General features: G+C 39.6%; 1 protein-coding gene across 5 annotated transcripts in view; it reads right to left on the reverse strand.

Moving 5' to 3' along the window:
* Positions 1-3,694: 3,694 nt before the first annotated feature.
* The window catches only part of arhgap10 (Rho GTPase activating protein 10), a 73,025-nt gene continuing 49,774 nt past the window's right edge, over positions 3,695-26,945 (reverse strand). Inside the window, exons 19-24 of one of the 5 annotated variants that reach the window (XM_084715133.1) lie at positions 24,889-25,030; positions 20,524-20,683; positions 10,029-10,130; positions 9,180-9,272; positions 8,499-8,568; positions 3,695-3,984 (exon numbers count right to left, since the gene is read on the reverse strand). In XM_084715133.1, the coding sequence (XP_084571259.1) occupies positions 3,982-3,984; positions 8,499-8,568; positions 9,180-9,272; positions 10,029-10,130; positions 20,524-20,683; positions 24,889-25,030 (570 nt within the window). In that variant the 3' untranslated portion in view covers positions 3,695-3,981. Of the gene's footprint in view, positions 3,985-8,476; positions 8,569-9,179; positions 9,273-10,028; positions 10,131-20,523; positions 20,684-24,888; positions 25,031-26,945 lie in introns of all 5 variants that reach the window. The other 4 variants (XM_084715130.1, XM_084715134.1, XM_084715131.1 and 1 more) reach the window with 4 other exon arrangements.

Raw genomic sequence — 26,945 nt, forward strand, 5'->3', positions numbered from 1 at the left:
ATTCCCACTAAAAGTGCTTCTTTTTGCCACCGACAGGGTCAGATTTATTCCAAGTGTCTGGCAACATTATGCAAAGAATCCCCACAAAGACAAACCTTTTTTTTTTTAAGAGTAACATCCTTTTTGTTTCACCAGAAACACCTCATCTATCACTTGCACCCAAGCCACCAGACTCCATTTATGCAAACAGTAATTTTATCATTGTAAATCACACTTCTTTCCAGCTCAACAGAAACAAAATGAAACTCATCAAAAAAGTCTTGGTTCGTTTTTTCACTACTCCATCAATTACTAGCCCTGGTTCGGTTGAAATAAACCCTTAATTCACAGTGTTAGATGTGAAAATATTCTGCTTCTAGACGCCACTTCTCCACACCGTTTCTCTCACATCTGACCTCCGTCACGCTCCTGATATTTTCACATCTTCCGTGCTGTGAATTAAGGGTTTATTTTGACCAAACCAGAGTTGGTGATTGTTGGAACAGCAGAAAGACAAACCAAGGTGGTTTTGGTGATTTTTATTTTGTTTCTGTTGAGTTTGAATGAAGTGTGTTTTACGATGATAAAATTACAGTTTCTATAAATGAAGTCTGGTGGCTTTGGCGAGAGCGATAAATCCGCTGTTTCTGCTTCAACAAAAAAGGAGCGATCCTTTCCATAATGTTGTCAGAGACTTGGGAGATCAAACTGTGTCTGTCTGTGGCAAAACAAGCAAAACTTTGACAGTTCACAACTGCCCATAAGGACTCCACTGCAGCCTGTTTCATTGCTAATGACTGCAGCGGTTTCACTCAACACTTGTCCAGTTTCAAAAACTGTGTCCCCATTAGTCACTTGAAATAGGGTCCAAGCTGAAAATACCTAAGTTACCCTTTAATTTTCTTGAGTGCACGGTGCCTTATGTTGGAAATTCAATGTCTTACCGCATAATAAGTTTGCTGAAACTGTAAATCAGTGCTTGAGATGATGTTTTCAGATAATCTGATTATTAAAAAAAAAAAAAAAACACACACAACCGTTAATAAGACTTCCATCTGTTAAACTTTAAATCACATTTATTTTTTGACAAGAATACATAATACAGTAAAGAACAAAACAATCTTTATTTGCTTAACATTGATCAAGAGGATACCCAAAGGTATAAAAAGAAGAAGTCAAGGCCCTTTACAAACGTCATAAATCAATGTCTTAAATTATTGCCATTGAAAACACAGTCTGCTGAACCAAAGCTCTCAGACAAATTAAAGTGTCCTGTTGAACAGCTGAGGGATGAATTGTAATGGGACATGTGCTCATGCTAAAACCAAACCCAATGAAAACTTAAAACCTGTCCATCACATTACGGAGACAGTGTGTAAAACATACTTGGCAGTTATAACTCTTTGAATAATTAAGATTATATACACTGAACGCATGTAAAACTTGGGAATACTGCATTTTGTGGTGTTATTGATAATAAAACTTTGATTTCTAATCACTTATTCCACTGAAGTTGAAGATAAAATAATACTAAACTAAATTTTCAACTTTGTGGGAGTGTCTCATTTCTCTGCTCAGAGGAAACCGAGCAACGTTCAAAATAAGCTTTAAAAACAAACAAAACGGATTTTTAACATTTAACAGGAAAAACACTTGGTTTCAATCATCGCCTATCTAAATGTACCTCTGCTGACTCTGTCTGATGCTAGTGTTCAACACAAAGAGGTCCATTATGCATCAAAGAGGCGTTTCGCTGTGTTTCCGTGAAGGAGTGCACCAAGAACATAACAAGTACAGAGTGTGTTTAAAATTCAAAAGTCATGCAATCAATGTGCCAATTAAATAAAATAAAATTATAATAGTGATGTGCCTCATTTTGAATATCCAAATATTCTTAAAATGACAGAAAACTGCAACATTTTTAAAAGCTAAAGCAGTAACACTCCAATTCATGTTCATACATACCCGTACGCACATTTACACTTGGTGTTCTGATTGATTAAAAGGGCAGTTCGGATCATTTCAAGTGGGATTGTATGAGGTACTCACTGATGGTCAGTGTATTACCAGCAGTAGATGGTAGCTGACATGCACCCAGTTTGGAGAAGCAGCAGGAGTACTGGTGTAAGAAGCTCAGCATTGTACTGTCATGGACACACCGTGGGCAACATCAGAAGAAACGCTGCAAATATAACCAGTGTTGGGGTCGATTTTGAGGCCGGTGTGAACGGCTGGAGAGCCAGGCGATCAGGTCTTAGGAGTGAGAGTGAGAGAGAAAGTACTCATGCTGATGAGTCTGATATATAAATGTGAATATGGACTTAAGTGTCAACGTGATATAAACTTTCTTTGAGTCATTTTCTTCAAGTAATTTTAATGAGAAACTTGACTTGGTATTTCAAAATAATGACTTAGATAAGTGTTTCCCAATCCTGGTCCTCAGGGCCCACTGTCCTGCATGTCTTAGACGTTTGCCTGCTTCAACACACCATATTCAGATCATCAGCTTGTCATCAAGCCTCTGCAGAAGCCTGATAACAACCTGATCGTTTGAATCAGGTGTGTTGGGCCTGAGGACCCAGATTTGGGAACGCTGACTTAGTTAACAGGTCATTATTTTGAGATAGCATCTAAAAAAATATAGAATATAAAACTAAAATCGTCCTTAACCTTTGATTCATTATTTCTTCAGATTATATATATATTTTTATGGCCTGGCATTTGGCCTTTGTGCCCTTAAAAACTGACAACACCAACGACAAAGTGGACTTGCCCCTAAAATAACAAAATTCAATGCCTGGGACTGCGTCAGAACAGAATGTAGGGCAGAATGATTATTATTTTTTTTACCTCTTAATGTACCGTCAGATACCTTTTACTGACCAGCTGCCAGCATTATATAAGCCCAATATCGTGCTCTTGATTGGTCAGTTCACTTGTGTAATTGTGTGAGTTTTAAAAAGGATAATACAGATTTACAAAAGTCACACAATAACACAAACAAACTAACCAATCTAAGAAGAGGTAGACCAGCAACTCCCATATTCTGCAAGGTAAAACTGTTTTGCTTAAGGAGTCAGGTGGCTTTAGAGAGAGCAATCTTAAGCTTATATATAAGTTGTTATGTAACGTACACTTAAACTGCTATTAACTGTTTTTTAGGTGGGACGTTTCTTATAAAGCTAAAATATGTTTTGCTGTTGACCCAGTCCACAGTAGTTCACTGCTGCCCCTCTCTGCTTCTCCTGTAGGTAATACACAGGCTATTGATAAGTACTTCATACAACCCCTCTTCAAATAATTAAAACTATCCCTTTTAAAGGCACGATAGGTAAAGCATCTCTAATCTTTTAAAAGCTGAAAACAAACATTGTCAGGAGGGGCTAGAGCTGCTGGATTTGGTGCAAAACATCTTAAAAAAACGGATTACAGTGATCTGAGTTCTGACATTCGCTGATCCTTACACTTTCTGAGGATCGTTCTTTGACTTGGGGAGCTCATGGATACCATGTATAACTGTGGGAGAGAGTGAGGCGTTTAACAGGCAGACGCTCATCCTCTGGTGCTGCTAACAAAGTTACCTGGATGTTTAGAGGCTACAGCATCTTTGTGTACAGCAGTGTGTTTTAAGTGCAACGCTGAAGTTCATGTGGATTCTCGACCAAAATAAGTTCAAACTAAGAAACACGCTCGCACATGCATCACAAAAGTATACTTGCCAGCCAAAAATGCATACACTTGTGTATCAAGAAAAGTCCACCAGTATTAACATATTGTCACTTGCTTGAGAGAATTCAGGGATTTGGATAAACAAGGCTCTACTGTGAATGTCAGAGTTGAGGCACATGCATCTCCGCAGATTTTTTTTTTCTCCTGGTGGAGGTGATAACTTGTCCATAAATATTTCCATTTGGGGCTACAGCATCTCCACATAGTTTTCAGGGATGAGGCCCCTCTTCCCCTCCAGCTCGCCCTCCAGCCAGCCCGGCTCCCTCGACTGGGTCACTGCGGGAGAGGACACAGCGTCAGTGGGGGGGGGACAGCACCACAGGGAGGGTGAGGGTGGGGGACAGGCAGAGGACGCAGAGCCTCCAGTGAGTATACAGAGTGTGTCAGTGTGAGCAGAGTACAGATCTGAAGAGGACACGGTAATGATGCAGGTACGCTAAACTCCACTTGGACTCATTTTTGTCTACTGTACATCTCATGTCTGCTTTTGGATTCAGTTTCGCTGGAATTTCACCACGAGCTAAGTGTCAGGAGCTCTCACAAAATGTTTAGTATGACGGATGTGTCAGAACGTGGAACATTTTTGTGGCGTGCCTCCTCAAAAATACTCCCTGGATTCTTGATTTGTCAACAAAGTGAGCCAATTTAAAATTTTGAGTGCATTTGCCAGGCAACAATTGCATGGATAAATTGTCAGTGAGAACTTCAAAGAGGGAAGTGGAGATATAAACTAATTCAAGACATCATAATTCATTTTTTTTCTCTCGTAACATGTCTCAGTCTGCCTCAGGCCACAAAGAAATGTGTTTACAAGTCCGGCGGGGCTCTTGTGTGCCTACTGAACACACAAAGGACAAGGAACATAAAAGCCCAGTCTTTTATACAGGTGTAGACAAAAGAGTTGACCCGCCACAAAAAATTCAAAGCACAGGATTTGAACCTGCTTTAACTCCCAAATTGACTGACAGAATTTCAAATACAGGGGCCACCACAAAAATACAACTCATTGTGCATTATTAATGCTTTCTAGTGTCATTACAGGCGTTTTTAAATCAGTTTGTTCCCATTAGAGTATTGTAGTTTAATTATGATCAACTGAGAGACAATCATCCCCACCTCTGTTTGCACATCCACAGAGTACAATAACAAACTTGCAATTTTACAGACAAATCCAGCAAAGTAAGTTAATCAAAAGAAGCCATCATTGCTGTGGTGGCAGCTCCCTCCAGTATGCACGCAATCGAATGCGAGCTGTCATAAGAAGTTTACGGTTTTCTACTTTTACACCTACTTTGTATGTAACGTTACTTTTGACAACGAGGTCTCGGAAGTCGGGAAGAGGCTGTGCAGTCTGGCTGCTCCAACAGTGGTGTCAAACATCCAAAGCTTGAATAAACAGTCTTAAATGCCTATAAAAATATGAATTCATATATTTAAAAAAATATATATATTACACAGTACCTCATCCCTTAAATGTGGTGGAGGTGATCAGTATTTTCTTTGTTTTTCCATTATCTATTTCTGGATATTGTCACAAACAACATCTAACTCCCATGTAAATTTGAAAAAATGTTAATATCGCCATTCAAAAAGGAACCTTTATCAGTTACTGAGGGCCGCTGTCTAACGTCATCAATCCAATTATTCACGCTGTTGCTGTTGGCAGGCAACAGCAGACACAGTGTATATAAGGGAACCCCAGAACTGTGAAAACTCTCATGAAAGTGATCATTTTAACTGAAACCATGACAAAATCTTGCGAGAGCTTTTCAAATCATGGGATCCCCTCTAGACACGACCAGCAGACACTGAGCGACAGACGCCACAACGTGCCACTGCAGCAACGACGGCACTGCTAGATGGCAGAACACGCAAAGCAGTAGCCACAATCATCGTTATCCTGCCGCTACAGGATCATTTCCACTGCCATTTGTAATACACGTTAAAGATGCAACATGTAAGACCAGGAATTCATTCCATACAAAGACGGGACAGCATACCATCAGAGCTACTGTTAAATGCTGCTAACTGTAGCTTCCATTAGCTAGTTAGTTCAGTTAGCTGTGCGGGTAACCAGCAGTCCTATTAGCTGAGCGGGGAGTGTCGGCAAACCAGACCAGACCAGGGCCAGGTGAGTGAGCGAGGGAGAAGGGCTCGCCAGCCTTCCAGTGAACGTGGCCGGATCAGGACCATAAACAGCCTCAAAGAGCAATTTGACGACAGGGGATACAGTATGAAATTGATTTACAGCAACTTCAACCAGCTCTCTGACTCCAGGGGCCAAAGAAGACATGGCAGGCAGGGACAGGAGAGGTGTGAACCGAGAGAGGAGCGAGGAGGAGGAAGACTAATCAAGATGGATTTGGTGAGTTTTATTTTGTTTTTTGTTTGTTAGAGAAGCAGCAGGAAGAATAGCGTGTACAGCCAGAATATTTTCACATCAGACGCAATTAATTAAGGGTTTATTTCAACCATACCAGAACTGGTGATTGTTGGAGCAGAGGAAAGATGAGCCAAGACCGTTTTGGTGAGTTTTATTTTGTTCATGTCAAGTTTGAATGGTGTGTTTTAAGATGATTAACATGAGAAGATTAACAAAGCAATTTAGGTAGTCTAGTAAAAGAGAGATACTGAAGTGTAACTTATGTGAAAATATGTGTAAGAATATTTCCTTTCTTGACATTTTGTGACTTTATTTTGTTTATTTGTTAGAGTCAAAGAAAGCTGAGAAAGCTTGTGGACTGTAAAGAACTCAGCATTCACTTACATTTTGGCTGAAACTATGGGACTATCAGTAGGGGAGGTCAATATGTCCCTCAAATAATATATCGATATTTCAGGGTATTTCTGCAATAACAATATTCTTGACAATGACAAAAAAATTAAATAAAACAAAAATTGTGGTTTATATCTCACAATAACTGTTGAGCTCTCCTCCTACTCAGCTTCTGGTGAGGTGGTGAAATTAGTTTGATGCACTGACCCCTTCTGTTGTTACATCTTGCACTACAATATCACAATATTACTGTCTAACCGACCCCCGTCAACAATACTGAAGTCACTCTCCTTTATGTACCCAACTTTTCCTCCGTGGAGACGGTAGGACCCTTACTTTCACTTCCAGCCATGTTTGTTATTGTGTGTAAAGGTATGATGTCATTCTGTCAATGAGTCAGAATTTTGCCATTTTATGCCATTATTTTTTTCAATTGTGAAAAAAGCAATAATTATATTATCATGAACCATGTGCACACCCAGAAAAATCAGGGTACCTTCTGAGGTACAAAGTGCTGTTGTAAGACAGGATGGGCGTGGGCTAGCTGGTTAGCATGCTAACCTCAGTAGATATCTCTGCAACACAACACACAGACATCTTTGACATAATGTCAAAACTGTTATTTCTTAACATTCTATTGATCATTTTAATTAATTTTTGAAAATTTTAAACTAAAATTCTTTCCTACTGCACCTTTAAATCTACACAGTCAGGCAATTACAGATTATGTCTTTAAGACAATAAATAAATGAGACAAAGTTGTCCTTTTGGTTTTAAGGGTGAGAAAACATCAACATACATTATGCTGATTTTTCTTTAGACACTGTGTACAGTGACTTGCTCAAGCATTCAGCCCTTTTGACCTTTTGCACATTTGTATGCACACAGCAGAGACTGCAAAAAGTCACAAATACATTTAGAAGTAACTGAATAGTGCTGCAAAATATGCAACATGTCAAGGGTCCTCAAGATACAGTAGATGTTTAGTTAATAAAAAAAAACTCATCATGTAATGTTTATGTAACATGTCAATCACTTCATTTGAAGCCTGATAAAGTGTTGAAGGACAGACACAATGAAAGCAAAACTAAACTAAAATTATCCAGACTCTCTATCGAGGTAACTGGAGACTTAAGTTGGGATCCAAAAGAAACACACATCATCATTCAGTCATAATTTTACTAAACAAAACGGTTAATCCCCAAATGAAATTTCAGAAAAAGGGTCTGAGATTGAACAGAACTTAATTTGATTTATGAAAATGTGATACTTCATTCATTCGTGTTTATTATCATTCAGAAAATGAGTTTATATTTATGAGTTGGAAAACCACCTTGTGTTTAATTTAATTTTGCAGTTGTAGGCAAAATCCTGACGCGAACCCTTTCAACCAACAATGAAACACTGAGGGCTTTAATGCACAGGCATCAAAACAGGGTATACTGTATATGGAGTTTATAGAAATATAATTAAAATGAGGTTTCAGTTGTCTTATCTATATATATTAAAGGCATATGTCAAATTTTGACGTTGAGAGATGGTTTACTTAAAACAGCGGGACAACGGAGGCTGACGACGTCAAAAAAAGATGTGTTCTCATCTTTTCAAGAAGAAAGAAAAAAAACTGACCATAACAACCAATAAACTGCAAAGCATTGTGGGGTCTTATCAAAGACATCACCACATGTTTTCCTGTAAAGACTATAGTATCCCTATAGTGTCTGGCTCTCACAAAAGAGGGTTTTGACAAAAAATAGGAACTACAAAATCCTCATTTCCTCTGAGAGTGATTAAAGCTCAGTCGAGCCTCTTCCAGACACACTGAAGAGCAAATCTGTGTCTCCTGCCCCCCCTCCTCCCCTCCCCGCTCTCCCGCTCCTCGTCTCATCTCTCTGTTCGATTGAAGATCAGATTGGGTGTTCGGTTTTCCTCCAAATCCAATATGCCAAGGCTGGTTCTGAGTGAGCGACTGGTGTAGGCGATAACACTTACCGGCGTTGAATATTGCACCGACCTGGAAGGAGAGCTCAGAGTCGTGCTCAGCCTCACATGGGTACACTGCCTTGGCTTTCCTGCTGGTGACACTGAAAAATGAAGGCAATCAGTGAGCTGGCGGAGCTTTGGGGAGGATTACCGCACAGTTCAATCTGGGCCCGGGGCCTGCTTGTTCATTCACTCACTAGCCTGAAACAGCAGAAATGGGCCAGGCTGGAAAATAAGCAAAAGCACCAAGAGAGGAGCCGGGCCACTACACACTCTTGCTCTGTCCTATCTCCAGTCTAGACAGACTAGCGAGCGAGTCAAAACACACCCACATGCACCCGTGTGCGTGCACCGACACAATGAGATGCAGCGCTGTTTGTAGCAGGTTTTGTACAGCCGAAAAGGCAGGCACACATCAGGTCCGCACAGCAGACAACCATCTATGGTGAGATAATTAAAAAGTGGCGGGGGGATTCTAAAGTAGGTTTGCACACAAACAGAGGTAGAATAGAAATCTCTCTCCACTGTGCTTCAGCTTTTAAATTCACATTTGTGAGCTTAGAAGCCGCATTTTAAATCAGTTTGATGTAAAAGAGCGCCGTCAAAGAAACCATATTCATTGCTCTGCAAAGGTTAGTAAAAAGCCGTATTTATGCCATTGCGTTTCCCGAAAACATAAAAACCGTTTCCACAGAAAGGTTGTTTTGCTCACCATTGCAAACCGTTATCTCGAATGCCAGCAACATTACCATGTGGAAGTTGTGCCTTCAACACACGATGCCCTGATAAATATTTCATATTCTTTCTGCAGAGCAGCAACAATGTAGGATGAGAGAGGAGAAAGAGGATATACAAACTGAAAAAAAAAAAAGTTTGTGGTCACAGAGTTGTCAATACAACAATGTTCAGCCGAGTTCTTGAATTCAGAATTTTGGAAGAATGCACTCTCGTGGAACCACATTTGGAAAAATGAGGATTTGTATTTATGCGAAAATAACATTAATGGATTGCCCATAGAATGACCGAGCTGTTTGCAATTTCCTCTGTAATATCTGAAAGCGCTGAAAATGAATTCATCATTTATTTTTTCGAGGAAGCAGAGCAATAGATGAGTGTAATGGGCAGACTGCACACAGTACCACAGTTCGCTCAGATACCCGTGTGTGTTTCTGGGTTTTTTGACAGAAGGGGGAGAAGGTGGCTGCCTCCTGCTACTTGTGTTGCATTAAGATGCCTCAAAGGTAAACCAAGTTAAAGGTGAGTGAATATATGAGAAAGTCAGAGAAAATATTGATGTGTGAGTAGATGTTCGAGAAGCCAGGGATTCTGTTGAGTGAACATGCAAGATAAGACGAGTAAGCGAGTAATGGAGCGAGTGAGCGAAAACTGAGAGAGTGAAGAGAAACTCAAAGTGTGACATTTAAGCGGCATGTGAATGTGAAAATGACTTAACAAAACAGAAATAAAGGCAGGAAAAAAAGTAGTCAACTGCAATTATATTATTAACACAGTTGGGAGAAAAACATGCAAAGACTCCAAAAGTGAGGGAACCCTGTCTTACCTCTCGTCTGGCTTTTCTTTCTCAGAAGCAGCTGTGGTGGCAGCAGGCTGACTCTCTCCTGGCGCTCCAGCACTGGACCAGGAGGCTCCTGTTGTGGGGTCTCTGCAGATAAAAAAAAAAAAAAAAAAAAAAGAACAAACCTTAGTCCCAAAAGATGCTATGGTGTCTATTGACTGAAAGCATGGCATGTTTGCTCTAAAGACCATAGCGTGGCATTTTTTCCCATTAGGATAGAAAAATGAACAAAGTTACAAAGAAGGCAGTAAGAATGAGGCCTCATGTTAAAAAATGTTTGGCCCGCTGGCTTTTCAGAAAGTCACCAAGCAGATATGGGGACTGTAGTCACACACACAGTGACTTAAGACTCATCCTCAAAAGAATCAAAAGAATTGATTCAGACGTGAGATTTGAGACTCATGAACAATCTTTATTTTATATTTTGGGACAATTACATTAAGAACTGGGGACCTTCCAAGGGTCCGTTTGCACTCTACCTGGGGGTCAGTGAAAAGGTTTCAGATTCATTCTTTTACATTGTCACGATATAAAAACATTTATGTACTTACAAAAGGCTTCATAGTTCAACAAATATTTTATTTTATAGATTATGTTCTAATTTAACAATCTACACTTCTTAATAAATATATATCTTCTTCCTCCTGCAAGTCAAGCATGCATCACCAACTAGTGGTAGAAAGCAGCTCTCTACATGGGTATTCTGTGTTGACATGAGGCAGATATTCTGGATACATGTCTAATTTTCCTACATGTCTGATCTCTGACTATGCATCTGGAGTGTGTGACCACAGATGACTGTAAGCTGCAGCAGTGAGAGTGGTGAGAACATCTGCAGCTGTCCCCTAACAAAAGAACTGCTAAATGCAACGTCAGGGTTATCAGAAAAAAGCATGCTGGATCATCAAACTTTATCAGGCACCTGAAAACGCACCTGGATAAGTGAATCGCTTTGTAATGTGAAAGTTAATGTTAAATTAGTGCTTATGGATGGTTAGCAAACATGTTAAGCTCAGCGTCAGCTATCTAGCATTAGCATGCTACTACCTTTGTCACTAAGGGAGGTTAACAAACAAACTAACACTCTTTTTTTTTTTTTTTTTCCACCTCAACAGGCCAACAAGCCGTGTGACAACATGTGGTTAACCATTCAAAACGGGGTGATAACATAAAAAAAGCATCCATAAATCAACAAATTAGGCAGAAAGTTACACTGAAATAATATTCAGAAAAAAAACTGTAATACAAAAGCCATGCTTCAAAATTTTTAAACATAAGAAAACATTAAATTCATTATCTCATAAATGGAAAATCTACACAACCTTCATTCAAACATTTTATAATACAAAAATAATAACAGATTAGAAAAAAGACAATGTTTTAATAGTTTTACACCTATGTGATATGCATAGAATTACATTCCTACTATGGGTAATTTAATAATCCACATTTGCTAACTCGAAACTGAGAGAAGTTAATTGTTAATGTTGACTACAGGCGGGTTACGGGTTTATTACTGACCAAGTAATGTTACAGATTTATCAGGCCACTGTTACACTGGGCCTGAGAGACTACATGTGTGTGTTTATTTACAGCAGATAAACTGTCACAGTGTTAGAAACACAGTGTAATTATACTATACGGTTGTACTTTAACTGTATTGAAAATAGGTTACAGCAATTATTGCACACCGAATAATGCTACCGATATTGTCCTGTTATCCAGAGTAATGTTAGTTTATATCCATTTTTAGTCACTCTCTCTCTGTGTTCATAAAAAAGATTGATACATATACTAAACAACTAATTAATTCTGATAATGTATGCTAATAAATAATACAGTGCATGCTTAAAATTCCTCAGAATATATCTATGCAGTGTTTTATGCAGACTGGATATCATGCAGCAGATGGTAGAATGATCATTACAACGATAGGAGACTTGAGACTTTATTTGGACTTGCAAAAAATGACTTGTGAGCATCTTTGTCACCAAGACAAACAGATGCTGTGTTTGCATACACTGTTAAATTGTTCTGTAAGTGGTGGAAACAGTTAAACTGAGCAACCTGTTGTTATGGAGACAAGGTGAGAATACATTTCTGCACCAATCCAGAGCACTGGGAGGGTGGGAATTCAAACCAAAAATTGCAGCGGGGTGTAGCTTTGTCAGTGGTGGTTTTCAACACCGTCTATAAAAGCATAATTTCAACCGGCTGACTCCAGACGTTCTGCCACCTCTGTCACATTCAGGTCATGAGGAAACTGTCGAGTCAAATAATCACATAATCACTGCAAATTTGGGTCCATTGAAGTCCTAACTTCATAGAGGGGTTATAGCCACCTGGACTTGGTTGGATTCTTGAAAATGTTTCACCTCTTATTCAAGAGGCTTCCTCAGTTCTAACTGACTGGTGGGGAGGTTCAGATATTGAAAACCTCTGTGGGGTTGTTAACACCTTGAGAGGTAAATGACTCATGTATCCACCCCTCCATCAAGTGAACAGTCAGGGTTACCTGATTAAAGGTGTGAATGAGAGGCGTTAAGGTCACTTGCGAGTCATTAGAGAGTTGAATTCATAAGTATTGATAAAATATTAATACACAGCACAGAATTTTTAAACATGATTACTATGATGAAGTTAGATTTTTAAATCTGGGGATTTTTTAAAGTTCACAGTTGACAAAGAAACAGTACTCCCAGCTGCATAGAGAGGGACTCTCACTTTGAATTCTCATTGTGTGCAGGCTGTACATTCACCTCAATAACAAGGACAACTAAATTAAATAATCCATTCCATTCCATCTGCCAAAAAGCCTCTTCAAAAGGACTGACTCTCGATAGTAGTCCACATTAACCTGAAAGGTAAGCATCAAGAGCAACTCGTATATATTTATCTCAAGGTCTGAAATTTTAAAGTAATACAAAGAATGTATTTGACCCTCTGTGTCACGCTTTCAAAACTTCTTGTGCTCAATAACTCAATCCAGCTAGTAATATTATTCCAAGAGTAACTGACCTCGACTGATTCTCAGCTTCAACCTGTCAGCTTGTCTAAAGTAAACAGAACAGACTAACAAAATTCACGGTCTGAAATCATCTGGATTGGATGTATCTGTAAAAAACCCCAAGGGGGGGTATTTCACAATAAAAGATGCAAACAGTCATGAATTAAACATAATATTTGAATTCAGAGGGAATATTCATACACTGGTCAGAAGCTTTTCTGTTAAGAGAACAGCCAAAAGTAAAGTTGTAATTCAAACTTGTGTGCAACCTCCACTGAGGGGCTTCAAAAGAATGAACCCTGTTGATACAGCAATTATACTCTTGACTGCAGAGGAGAGTTACTTGAAGCTGAACATTAAAGGCCATCCAGACAGATAAAAGATAAATGACTACCACTGTCAATATCATCAATTCTTTTAACACTACACAGGCAAGTGATAAACTAAAGTAAAAATCTGAACAAGCGGTCGACGGCCAGGTAGCTCACTTGGTAGAGTGTGTGCCCCATGTTCTGAGGCTGTGCGTCCTCTGCTGCATGTCATCCCCCAACTCTCTCTATGAATACATATAAATTTAGAAAAAAGCTAATAAGACTACAACTAATGATTATTTTCACTGTTGTTCAGTATTTCCTCGATTAAATCGATTAGTTGTTTTGTTCATAAAATGTCAAAAAATTGTGAAAAATGTTGATCACTGTGTTGTCAAGGCCAAGGTGACGTCCTCAAATGTCTCGTTTTGCCCACAACCCGAAGCTATTCAGTTTACTGTCAAGTTAAGAAACCAGAAAACATTCATTTAAGAAGATGGAATAAGAGAATCTTATCTTTTTTCCTTTAAATAATTACATAAAGCGATCAATCGATTATCAAAATAGTTTCATAACCAGATTCATAATTCATAATAATAATCGATTAACTGATATATCACTGCAGCTCTAGCTTCAAGATTGCATTCAGGACAATACTTCTTCTGCTCTCCACACCAACTGTTTGCCTGCATACAACCAAAGCCCACTCAAATGTGATTGGTCTATACTACTCAGACAACAAATGGACTACAAATGGAAACCAGAATGCTGGTGATAACAAAATCTTGTCCATTTCAGACAGATTCTGCATTCATATGCTGTTTATACAGATGAATGCAAAGTTGCAATGAAACTGTTCTGGAGGCTCATGGCACTGTCCATAACTTCTGTCTGTGTTAAGTCAGACAACAATACCCAACTATCGAACCACAAGCTTTATCTGTGCTACAGTAGCATGTCTACTTTACACTGGCTGGTGGTGTTGGGGCCAATGAGTCTATGGCCAACCTACAGGATGGAGGTAGGGGTCCTGGTAAAGGCAGAGTGGGGCAGAGGAGAGCAGAGTCTAAGCCAGGCATCCCTCTGTGTTCCATGCCTGCCCCAGGGCCAGTGCTAATACAGTACATAATGAGCAAATTGCTCCTAGCTGCCGCTCCCATAGAGACGTTAATAAAGGCAATTAGAGGGAGCAGCTGGGGAGGGGCTGGAGGTTGAGAGGATGTTGTGAATAGTGGTTACGCTGGCACTGGTGGAGGGGAGAGAGCGAGGCGGCCTTAAAGGGGGAACATGGTAGGGGATCTTATGTGGACATAGGTGGAGGTGAACACACGGTACTGGGCTCACGCTTTCATCCCCCCCCCCCCTCTCTATCACTTCCTCCCTCCATTTCTTCCCCTGCCTCCCTCTCAGTGCGCTTGTCCATCCCCAGCGGTGGCTGTTCCGTTCGGGCCTGGCCTGACTGTGGGTGATTTATAGCTCTGCAGCAGTGTGGGGCCACTGTGGTGCTCAGCTGCTCCACATCAGCATGGGGGGATAGTGCGCTGCAGTGCAGCAAATCCACTCATTAACCTGGGCCCAGGCACAACCACTGTCTGCCTGGGTCACAGCCAAGAGAAGGGAGAGCAGAGGAGCACCAACACTTCACCCACCTGCAGGTGAACCCACTCAGATATGCACAAAACCCACAGATACACTTAAATTAACAACAGCATGCGCACACACACGCACATTTAAGAAAAGTTAACATATCCAACTGCTTATTTCAGTTGGAAGAGGATTACACAGATCTGTGAAGATCTTTAAAATAAACAGATATCTAAATAATTATAGAATAAACAGTTAGGGAGAATCAGTGAATGCCACATGGCTGCCCTAGAAACTTGTTAAATGTACCAGAGGTAAATGGATTCATCCCAAAATTGCTTTCACAATTATAGCTAAGCCAAACCGAGGGAAATCGTTTGCCATTTCTCTTCAACAAAAATAGCATCAAGCTTTGAATTGCTCATCCGTTGTTTCTACCCATCACAGGCCTAGCTAAGCTTCTTCTGTAAACATGATTAAATACAGTAAATGGGGACTCGTGAAAATGCACTGTATGTGAGGCTCACATGAAAATCCCTCTCCAGATGTTGGAAATGTTCATAAGAGTTTAAGAATACCGAGTTTGAAGTTGTGAGGATTTTTTTATAGGCATACATATCATGATATGAGTTACATATTATATCAGGTAACACTTTATTTGAAGGTGTGTGCATAAGACTGTCATTATAACCATGTCATAACACCCATCATGAATAACTCATTAGGTTTTGATTCGGTCAATTATGTCATTTTTAATTCAAAGCTGACATTGTTTGAGATGTGTTTGTTACAACAACTTGATATAAACCAAGACAACATAACCTGTCAGTGTCTTTGTCATGACAACTTGACATGATTAAACTTGGTTTAGTTTAATGTTCTAACATTACATTACATTGTCATATGTAGTTGGTTGTGACGGGGGCTGTCATGAGACCATTATAAGAGTGTCACGAATATTTAAGATAAGATGAGAGGGAACTTTATTAATCCCAAAGGAAATGATTGTGCCAGAGGTTGCACCAAACTTACAGTAACATAATAATAAAAACATTAGAATATTAAACATAAATTGAAATATAAAAATATAAAGTATGTGGGGTAAATGCCAAGAAACAGTAGAATGTAAAACTAAAATAAACAAAAACAGAAAAAGTATTGGCAATGACATTTAAAGTAATATTGACAGTGACATTGTGAGGTAAAAAAAAGTGATACTGCACCACATAATGAACGTAAATTGCACATGATATTAAATGTAATATTATACATAATAATAATAATAATTAAAAGTAAAATTGCATATGATGTTTAAAAGGTAACACTTGACAGAATATATTATATTACTGTTCTCAGTATATGACATTTCAGCTGTTCTTCCTGCACAAGGGGGAAGAGATACACAGAATTTTCCTTGACCTCAAGTAAAGTGGTACATTTTGGACTTGCCGTAAAGATGTCATTGAATGTTTTAAGGCCAGTTTGACAGAGAACAGTACTGAGGTGATTTAGCTTACAGAGTTAGCTGATGGACAAAGAGCAGTTAGCATACTTCAGCAACAAGTAACCAAGATCAGTGTTTCCCAACCCTGGTCCTCAGGGATCCACTGCCCTGCGTACTTTAGATGTTTCCCTGCTCCAACACACCTGATTCAAATGATGAGGTTGTTGTCAGGCTTCTGCAGAGGCTCGATGACGAGCTGATCAGGTGTGTTGGAGCGGGGAAACATCTAAAACATGCAGGGCGGTGGATCCCTGAGGACCAGGGTTGAGAAACACTGACCTAGATAACCGCTATTTGTCCATCTGCTAACTCTGTAAGCTAACACTTCTACTGTACTCTGTTTGTCAAAGTGGCTTCATAAGATTTAATGATATCTTTATGTCAACTCCAAATGGTACCACTTTAGTTGAAGTCCAGGACATTATTCATGGCACCACGATAAAAGCATTTGACAGTGTAATAAAACTTGATGAAATCTTTATGACAAGTCCAAAATTAGTTTGAGTTTTAGGGGGGTTTGGGTAAGGTCAACTTATTGTAACATCTCAAACAATGTAAACTTTCAATTAAGATGGCACTTAATGACAACAGTTACAAGCTTTTAGAAAGACTCCTTCACATTTATTACAGGTGTCATGACATAATGGTTATGACAGTGTGATGTCATACTTACACCCCTTCAAATGAAGAGCTACCGTGGTTCAGTTATCAGTGTTTCCCGAACTGTGGAGGTGTAGAGTCACTTAAGAGAGGGCGTGGAGGACCAGGGGAGAAATATAGAGAAACAAAGTTGATTGTTTGTTTCTCACACATAAAACATATTCAAACAAGATTTTGGCGGTGCTATCATGCTAACCTTTATTTCACTAAAATTCAATCTCTATATTCAATCCTTTTTAATCATTTGCTTCCCAAAGTATTGTGAGTTATTGGTAAAAGTGGGCTTTTTCAGAAGGGAGGCACGCCAGAAAAAGTTTGGGAACCACTGCCTGATATCATTCTACATCAAACTAAGAAGTGAATTGGTTTGGTTTTTTGTTTCAACCATCAGGGTTATCACATTGTCACATGCTGCCAGGTAAGTAGGAGGGAGAAATTCATCAACAGAAGTGGACTGCTGCTTCTCATTACTGCAGGAATTTCTCCCTGCAGCATTCAGGCCTCGTCGATCCTGGCATGGAAGTAACACAGGGATGAGCGGGGCTATCAACTGTCTTTCTACTAAAAAGAAGAAGGGCAGCGGCGGGATTTTGTAGTGTTTCTAGTAGAAACTGGGATCAAACCTACAGCCAAGATGCCCGCCCAGCCATCGCCAGTTTGGGTGGGCAGGAAATAACCTCTGATCCACCATTTTATGAATCACAGCTGTCTGCCAGTATGGAGAGGCATGGAGGGTAAGGCAGGGAAGAAGGAGGAAAAGTGTCCAAAAAAATGTAACCTCATCGGGCAGGACTCGGGGCAACAGCTCCACTGGGAGGAGCTGTGACTGAATTTAGGGAGAAGAGGAGAAATGAGGCAAGACATCGAAAATGACGGAGATGATAAATCATGCCATGGTCCACAAAGAGTTACTGCATGATATAGTGAGTCAGGATGCATTTGTGTATGACCAGGCAGATTTTGCTGCAGCTATCCTGCAGGAAACCGACTAATATATGCTGTTTTCCAGGTGCACTCCTGAGCACGCCAGACATGCAGATAATACATTTTTGAGAGTGGCTGGATGAAGTCTCGCAATTGCCCTCCCCACCGGTCTTTTTGGCAACGACTGAAGCCGAAACCCTGGGTTCTAGGCCAGAGAGGTGCTGTGCTAACAGGTCTCCACCATCTCACACGCTAAGATTTATGAGTGAACAAAGCCAGGGCGACACCCTGTGACATATGGCGCAAGTCTTCATAAAGGGACAGGGGCTGCGGCTATAAGGGTAAACAAGATGAATATCTCCCCAATGTCAATACGATTTACACGGCCAACGCTCGGCCACCTGTCTCCCAAACAAATAAGAGCTGAGATTTACGACCTCCTCCTGGTCGCTCCTTCCGTCCTCCAACATGATGCCACATATGTGGGAAAACACAAAAAAAAAATACCCACAGGAAAAAAAGAGTTGGTTACATAAGTAATATACAGCCTTGTCTGTCTAATTCTGCAAACTTAGAGAAAATGCTCGATACAAACATGCCTACACACACACACAGCCCTACAGGTCAAAATAAGGCAGCAATCACACTGTCCTCTGTCAAGTTGTGAGGCGGTTTTGTTTTTATTTTACAGCTCTTTTCAGCTGATGGAGAAGGAGAAGGGGACAGTGAATGAGAAAAAGTCTATTTCAAGGTGAATCTGTAGACATGGCACAGCAGAGAGTCTAACATCTGCAGCATAACCCAATAATTCATCTCTCACATCAGCATTCAAGACAAGCCATGGGGCTGGAAACAACAAAAAGGACCAAGGACTTAGCTGAGAGAGTGAGGACAGAGAGGAAAAGCCAGAGAGAGGCAAAGCATCGACTACTGAAGCGTTTCACATCGAGTAGTAGTGCAAGAAACAGAGACAAACAATTGACATTTAACTAATAGCATAAACATCAAATCTGAAACTAGAAATAGATTTCACTATAGATTTGTCTATAGTTTCATTTTTGATCGACTCATGAATAATTTAGCGTATTCAGCGTCAAAAATGACTAATGCCCGGCACAGGTTACCAAAAATTACTCACATACGAACTGAGATGTTTATTTACTACAATTCTGAGTCAATTCATAAAGTCCAAAAATAATGTTAAAATGGTTTCTTCTTGCTAAATGCTCTTTTTATTAAAGCACAAAGGACAGAACTGTAACCACAGGGTGCAGTAACTGCAAGTGTAACTGCTAAGAATTTATTCAACTGGTCAATCTACAATGAAAGCAAGATGCATTTCCAATTTAATAATGTCCCGGGGAAGAGGGGACAAGATTTAAGAGACACTATTTTCAGCCTGTTATTGAAGTGGGCTGCATGTTAATATAGGAAGGATTTATTCATCATTTTATTCTGCTTCAATATGACACATTACTGGGAGATCAGGAATTCCAAAGTTTTTTTTAGTTTAGGGTAGATTAGGATGAATGATATAACCCTGAGACAATTGTTTCCCTTTTCTTACAAAATAATCATAAAATAATAGGGATTTAATAATATACTGAATGATGCAATACTGCCATAAAACTGCCTCAAAAATGTAACAGATTTTTATTTTATTTTATAAAAGGGCTGCTACTGACAGTTGCATGGCTTCTGTTTTGCAACCGTACGTGCATGATTCGAACATTCATTGCCGATAGACAATTCATGCCAATTTTTTGAACATGCTTAGGTCACGGCTGGCTACTTTTTATCTACTTTATTTATTTATTTTATATTAATTTTATCTCATTAAAGGACGAAAGCAGAAACAAAATATACTATATCTAATATACTAAAATACTTATAATCTAAAAAGTAAAAATAGTCCTATTGAATCAAGAATTTATTCTGACTTGAAACAAATTTCCAAATATTTCAATCCCCAATAACACTAGGCTTTACATTACACTTGCAGTTTGCCTGTGCGGTGAAGGCGCTCTTGCTTGCACAGCCGGAGCCACAAAACTTATGAACCCCCCCCCCATACATCTGTGACACGTTCAGCGATTCATATAATGATTGAATGAAGTGAAACTAAATGGTAACTGTCTGTTTATCAGGCTGACAACCGTGTTTTGTAAGCAGAGACCAATTAATTACAGCACGCTCAAATCAAACACTAATGATTGTTGTCAGTTTACCTAAATCAATTAATGCACCAGAGAGAAGACTGCTGCATGTAAACTGTCAACGTAGCATCGGAGAAACTTGAACTGTGCAAAAATAGTGATCAAAATATTTTTAAAAAATCATTAATTTCCAATCATTTGCAGTCCATGCAGTGCACTGAGTCCTCATTTGAATGTCTACTCATTTATGACTCCGTTTACTGTGGATCTACTGCATTTTCAGTGGAGCACAGTTGCATATTGATTTGGGATTTAAGCAAAGTGAACTACTCACTTGGAGTTGCTGCCCGAGCTGAGGCTGCTGCTAAGTGGGGCATGGTCACTCTTCTCCGTGGTCGTCTCTGAGGTCGAGGCTGACGACGACTGGGACGACACAGACTCGTTGCTGCCCATTGAGGTCTCATCTGTAGTAAGGCTGGAGCTATCTCCCACTGCTGACAATTAAAAAAAAAAAAAAAGAAAACAGTGTTTGTTATAATTAATTACATCATTTCATTAATTTTATGCTACTGTAAAACATTCAGCCTGCTCCAGCTTACTGATGATAGCTCGCCTGATAAAACAGCTGAATAATTTATCAATACATAAGGCAATGCTGCATCAACAGGGGACTTTATAAATCAAACTGCTGTCAAAACAGGCGAGACTTACAACCAAGTTTGTATTGTTCATAATAATACATTTCTGCAGTCACAGACAGGAACCTGAGAAACACAAGGGAGATCTAAGCTCTTTTATTTCAATTTTACTGTCAAGTAAAGATCCTTCTTTTGGGAGACGGCAAAAGCACACAAGCAACTGTTAATGTTAAAAAGTAGTTTGTTTGGAGCATTTCTTCTCTTTTTCCCCAGCAAACACGCATCAAAGCACTGCAACCAAAAGCCCACATTTAATTACGACTGAAATAAACTGGTCCTGGTGCTTATAGCATAAATATTACCAAATGTAAGAATATTTATACATCATACACTGACCATGCATGCAACAGTAGCAATACATCACCTTGCTTACAGCATCAATATATTGAATTGTAACCCCTGTATCGTGATTCATATTGTATCGTCAGATTCTTGCCAGCACACAGCCCTTAGTAACTCAGGGCGCCTGAGGCCAAACCTGGAGAAAAAAACACCTTGGTACTTTATTCCCTGTTGCCAAACTGGCCTCCCTTGATCTTGGAGGCTGTTTTGTTCCTGATCCATCCGGTCCGTAAACAAATAACAAATATACAACTGATCTAGAAGTCATCCCCTCAAATATATGATTTTGTCTGCACTGTTCTAAGGCTTCCTGACACAAACACTCTTTCCACATCGGCTGGGGTATTAAATACATGCAGCGTCACAGGTAGACTCACAAGAAGACTTGCATACATAACTACTCTTCTCTCGTCCCCCCTTCATCGTCCTTAAATTTGCTTTCACCCTCTGAATACTGAGACAACTTACTTTAAAACCATTACGTGGGACTCATATAAAAGACACAAAGGTTAAAAATGGATTACGCCTTTCATCCCTGATATTAAAATACCCCATGGTAAAAGCCGCTGCGAGGGAGGTAAAGAGAGGCAATCTGGTAAGCAGATTTAGATTCCTCTAGTATTGTGCAAGGGAAGGGATTTGGCTAGGACCCGGATCACAAATTTCTGGAGTTCGATTGTTTGGGTCACCAGGTCAGGTGATCAGTTCACCTGAAGGACCCCTATCACTGTCTCCCATTTCGTCAAGTATCAGAGGAAACTGAAGTGAATTTTAAGCATTTTAAAAAAGTAAACAAGGGCACACAAAGTCAGAGGCAAATCTCTCCACAGTATTACAGAGAGGACACTGAGTTCAGTGTGTCATCTGTAGACACCGCAGAGGTGATTACCAGAGAACAGTGTGAATTCAGAGCCCATTCAGAGGAACCAAAAGTAAATACACTCGGTTGCCATTTTAGCAGGCATACCAAGCTAAGACTACAGCAATGCAGTCTGATTCAACAGCCCTGCAATACATCCAGTCTTCATGATGATTATAATGTTCAGTTGATTCAACTGTATGATCGTTTTGCAGGATGTAATTTGTGTCTACAGAGACATGGTTCTGTTATTTTGCCTATTGATATTGATATAAATGAGGTGTTCTTAATAAAATGGTTGCAAAGTCCGTCCATCCATTGTCTGTAACCGCTTATCCTGATGGGGCTGGGAGCCTATTCCAGCTGACATTGGGCGAGAGGCGGGGTACACCCTGGACAAGTTGCCAAATCATCGCAGGACTGACACATAGAGACAAACAACCACTCACTCTCACATTCACACCTACGGGCAGTTTAGAGTTGTCAGCTAACTTATTATGCTGCATGCATTTGGACTGCAGGATGAAGCCGGAGTACTACGAGAACCAACGTGGATACAAGGAGAACATGAAAACTTCGCACAGAAGGGTCCCGCCCCTGCCATAAACTCCCCAACCCCCTTGGCCGTCTGGGAGATTCAAACTCAGAATCTTCTTGCTGTGAGGCGACAGCGCTAACCAAAGCACCACCATGCCACCCTGGACTCTGAGTATATTGTGACAAAAGTTTGTCATCTAAGATCTAAAATTAACAACTTGTGTTCATCAACGAACTACTTAAATCCAGGGTTCTTTCAGCTTTTTGTAGAGTAAATGTTAAAGCATTCTCAAGGTACTTGGACGAAAAATCTCCAGACTCTCAAAGCCTTTATCATCACATCTAAATTCTTAGTATAAATGTGACTGCAAATTCCTTTAATCACCACAACAATCGATATATAGTACCAGTCAAAAGTTTGGACACATCTCCTTTTCTTTATTTTTGTTATTTTTCTACACTGTAAATTAATTCTGGAGACATATGGAATTACCTAGTAAACCAAAAATGTGAAAATAAGTCAAAGTATGTTTTTGCTTTTGTAGAATCTAAAATATAAAAGACTCTCACACACTGTTTTCTGCACTTGGAATCAAAGATTTAATAACACTGTTATTAAATCTTTGATGGCAACTGCAGAGTGTGCAAGGTTTTTTTTTTGCTTTCCATTGTTGACCCATGTTCTTCTCCTACAGACCTGTCGACCTACAAGCGTGCAACGTTTTTTTGTTCTTTGATGTTTTAAATATTTTAAATTAGCCACTGCTGGCTTTGAAGACAGCTTTGCACACTGTTGGTATGATCAGAACCATTTCTTATAAAAATAAAGAAAAAAAAACATTGATTGAGAAGTGTGTCCAAACCTTTGACTAGTACTGTATTTTGTCTCTTTATTTTTATTTTTCTATTTACATTACCTTTGATTGTATGTTTTGATGATTATTACTTGATGCTTGTTAATTAGTAAGGGATCAACAGATAACTTATATGGCGATTAAGGTTGTCAAGAAGTATCTCAGTATCAATATTTTTTCATTATCACGTTTGAAAACAATATAATACTAACATTTGATAGTATCAAAAGTACCAACGCTTTTTTTCTGTGTTTACAACTTATTTTTCTTTTTGCTGTGGTATCGATGGAGGTTTTGAGTATTGTTTTTTATACTAGCACTGTAGTGATGTTTAAAATTCCAATATTGTGACAATGTGTATGACAGATATGATGACAGGGGATGTAATTTCAATTAAAAATTAAAAGATTTTTGGTTTATATGAATGATTATGTAGATGAACCACCACATTATGTTGAAAATCAAGCATTTTTCAAGGCGTACATTCAAATCAAATCATAACCCTAGCCTTGAAAAACGGTTTAAAAAAACGCTTAAAACTAAGCACGTTTTTCCCAAACTTTCAAGACTTTGTATGAACCCTGCAAACCTCTGAATTTTCCTGATTTGTACTCTCAATATACTTTACACTTTTTATGTGTAGGATTTGAAAGTCTTATACTTTGGTTCCTTCCACTAGTAGTATCATAAAAAAGACACTATAGCAGAAAGCAATACATACTATGCAAAATAAACTTTGTCAAGTCATGGACAATTTAAATGGACAGACTGGGTTTAATGAATTTTGAAGTCAGACTGAAATGAGTGAATATATTTTCATCTTGGTTCAAGGTAAGTTGGGTAGCCAGGTAGCTAGCCTCATAATTCTCAAACTACACAGCTACATCCATAAAAAAAACTGAGTATGACATATAATTTCTTGTAAATCAACTTGAAAAAAAACTGAAATAACAACTTTCAAGTCCACAAATTTCTTTAAAAAATGCTAAGTGCTTCTTGAAATTACTACTGCAGCTTCTGCATCAACTGATATTGACATCTGTGGGATGGATATGTCCCTCGATACTGACTGATTAGGACAAAACAAAACAGAATACCAACAGGAATCTGCTAACAGGAACACAATGTCAGAATGAAATAGTGAGGGCAATTATCAGGTTAATATACCTCCTGACGTTATGTAATCTTTGACATTTCCTTGACGTATTTTACAGGAATCAGAATAACAGATGGTTCATGTTCTGTTCAGTTGTGCACACTAATAGTTCAAGAACAGATATTACTATTTTGTGCATACAACTCAAAGATTTAATTCTTTGTGATCTTATGACAGTCATACCGCACTCAGTTCCTTTAATATAGTCAAAGATGGGAAAATATACAGGTGCACATGCGTATATGTCTCTTACCATTCTGAATGTCTAGGGCTTGTGGGTTGTAGACAGCCAGGGGCCGATTCTGCCGACTCAGCTTCTTGGACTGCCTCGTGGGAGCAGAGAATACTGGGGCAGCAGGTGAAAGAGGGCACGACTCGGGAGCATCTGCAAAGATCTGAATACACAATGCGAATAAGTCTCTAGGAAGACAAAAAGTCACAGTGCAGATACTTGGAGAGCGCTGAGCAGCAGCAGCAGTAGCAGCAGCATGTCCTCAACTGACCTCACTTTAGTGAACGGGTTTTGAAAGGCTTTACCATAGTGGGAGATGAATGGAAAAAGGCCATTTGCAGCCACTGCATGTGCTCCTGGGGAAAGCTGAGCAGCTCATTGATTGGACCCTAAAAACTGCATGTGAGGAGATTTTGTTTGTGCCAAAAAAAACAAGAGCAGCTCCACATGTAACGCAATCACATCCCATCCAGAAATCTGGGTCTAAGTTAAGGTGACATTTCTCCTCAGAGAAACTGACCCACTCTCTGAAAAGAGTGGAGAGTAAAATAAACAGGATTTGGACTCGAGGAGGGCTGGCCAACTGGCGCAGCCTGTTTACACCGGGCCGTGTTTACATATAAACTTCAGATGTGGAGTTAAAAGAGAATAGGGCTGCAGAGGAGAGGAAGTCTCAGCAGAGCCTCCGAAAAGGATCACAGACGAGGAGAGGAGGGAGGCAGGGAAGGGAAGGGATGGGAGGAGGAGGAGGAGAGAGAGAAAGTGGCAGAAAAAGTGAGAACGGGAGAGAGGCAGACACACAGAGGAGGGGGGCATGAGAGAGAAAGTTTGTAGGAGAAAGGCGGATAGAAAAAGTGAGAAATCTGATATGGCTGAGAGTTTCTGCTGCCTCCCTTCTCTCCCTCTCGCCTCCCTCTGCAGATGGAGGTGAATGTAAAACAGAGTCTACTGTTGGTATCTGGGGGTATCAACAGTCTAGAGTGGGACTAAGCTGTGAGGGAAGTTAATGCCTGTCTGTCTGTCTGCTCAACTTTTCCCCTGCTCTAACACGCTGTACTTTCCAAAATGCTCTTGCTGCATTCTAACACTACATCCTTTATCACCTGGACGGTGTTGGATACCTCTGGGTAGTCTCAGTATACACTGCGCTGCTGGTGTTGTTTTAGCACATATGTACACCCCGCTGATTTTCACCAGGCCGCTGCATTCGCTCACACTCTATTTTAGATTTGTGAGCTTTGGGTGGAGACAACAACAACACATCATCATCCATTTAATGAAGCTGGAGGAAAAATAAAATCACTAAAAGCTCCGGGTTTCATCTGATTCTAACGCAGAGTGCAGAGCTGTGCCGCACAGATTAGAAAACTAATCTCAAACCTTTTTCTCTTTTGACACAGACAATTATCCCCCTTTGAGGATTGACACTGATTAATGACATTCTAGGGAGATTACATGATCCCATGAACTGCAGGTTATGAAACAACTCCCAACCAAAATAAATGTATTTAGGCAGGCAAAGGACCTTCCAAATATAATAAAATGTATATGATAATCTACAGAGTGATCAAGATACTGAAAATGAAGAGAATACCATGTGTTTAATCCTGGTAGGAGCACTTGGGGCTCCCCCTATTGGTAAGATTTAAACAATTCTGAATTTAAAACTGCTGTCTAACACCTCTGTACATTAATAACTGGGTGAAGGTTATGCTGTCCCAAGGGTTTAAGTTGGTACATTATCTGAGAACTTTATTCCTGCTCATTATTTTGTAGTGCAAGCAATAAATGCAACACGCATATATCCAAACAGACCACAAAGTACCCATTATTTAATATGATGCATTTTCATTGCTGGAACATTTGCACAAAGAAGCTGACTTAAAGGTGGATTAGGAGAGATTTTTCAGTGAATATACACAAACAGCCTGAAAAAAAAAAAACAGGAACTACAGAGGACAGGAGCATCACATCCACCCTAATTGAGATTCTTACTCTGCCCAAATGAAATTCTGGTGTCAGGTACAGTACAGCATGTGCCAACAGAAACTGCCAAATCGAAACTTAAGAGCAAAATA

The sequence above is a fragment of the Lutjanus erythropterus genome, chromosome 3 (assembly GCF_056507025.1).
Source record: "Lutjanus erythropterus isolate fLutEry1 chromosome 3, fLutEry1.hap2, whole genome shotgun sequence".
In the NCBI taxonomy this organism is placed as follows: Eukaryota; Metazoa; Chordata; class Actinopteri; order Lutjaniformes; family Lutjanidae; genus Lutjanus; species Lutjanus erythropterus.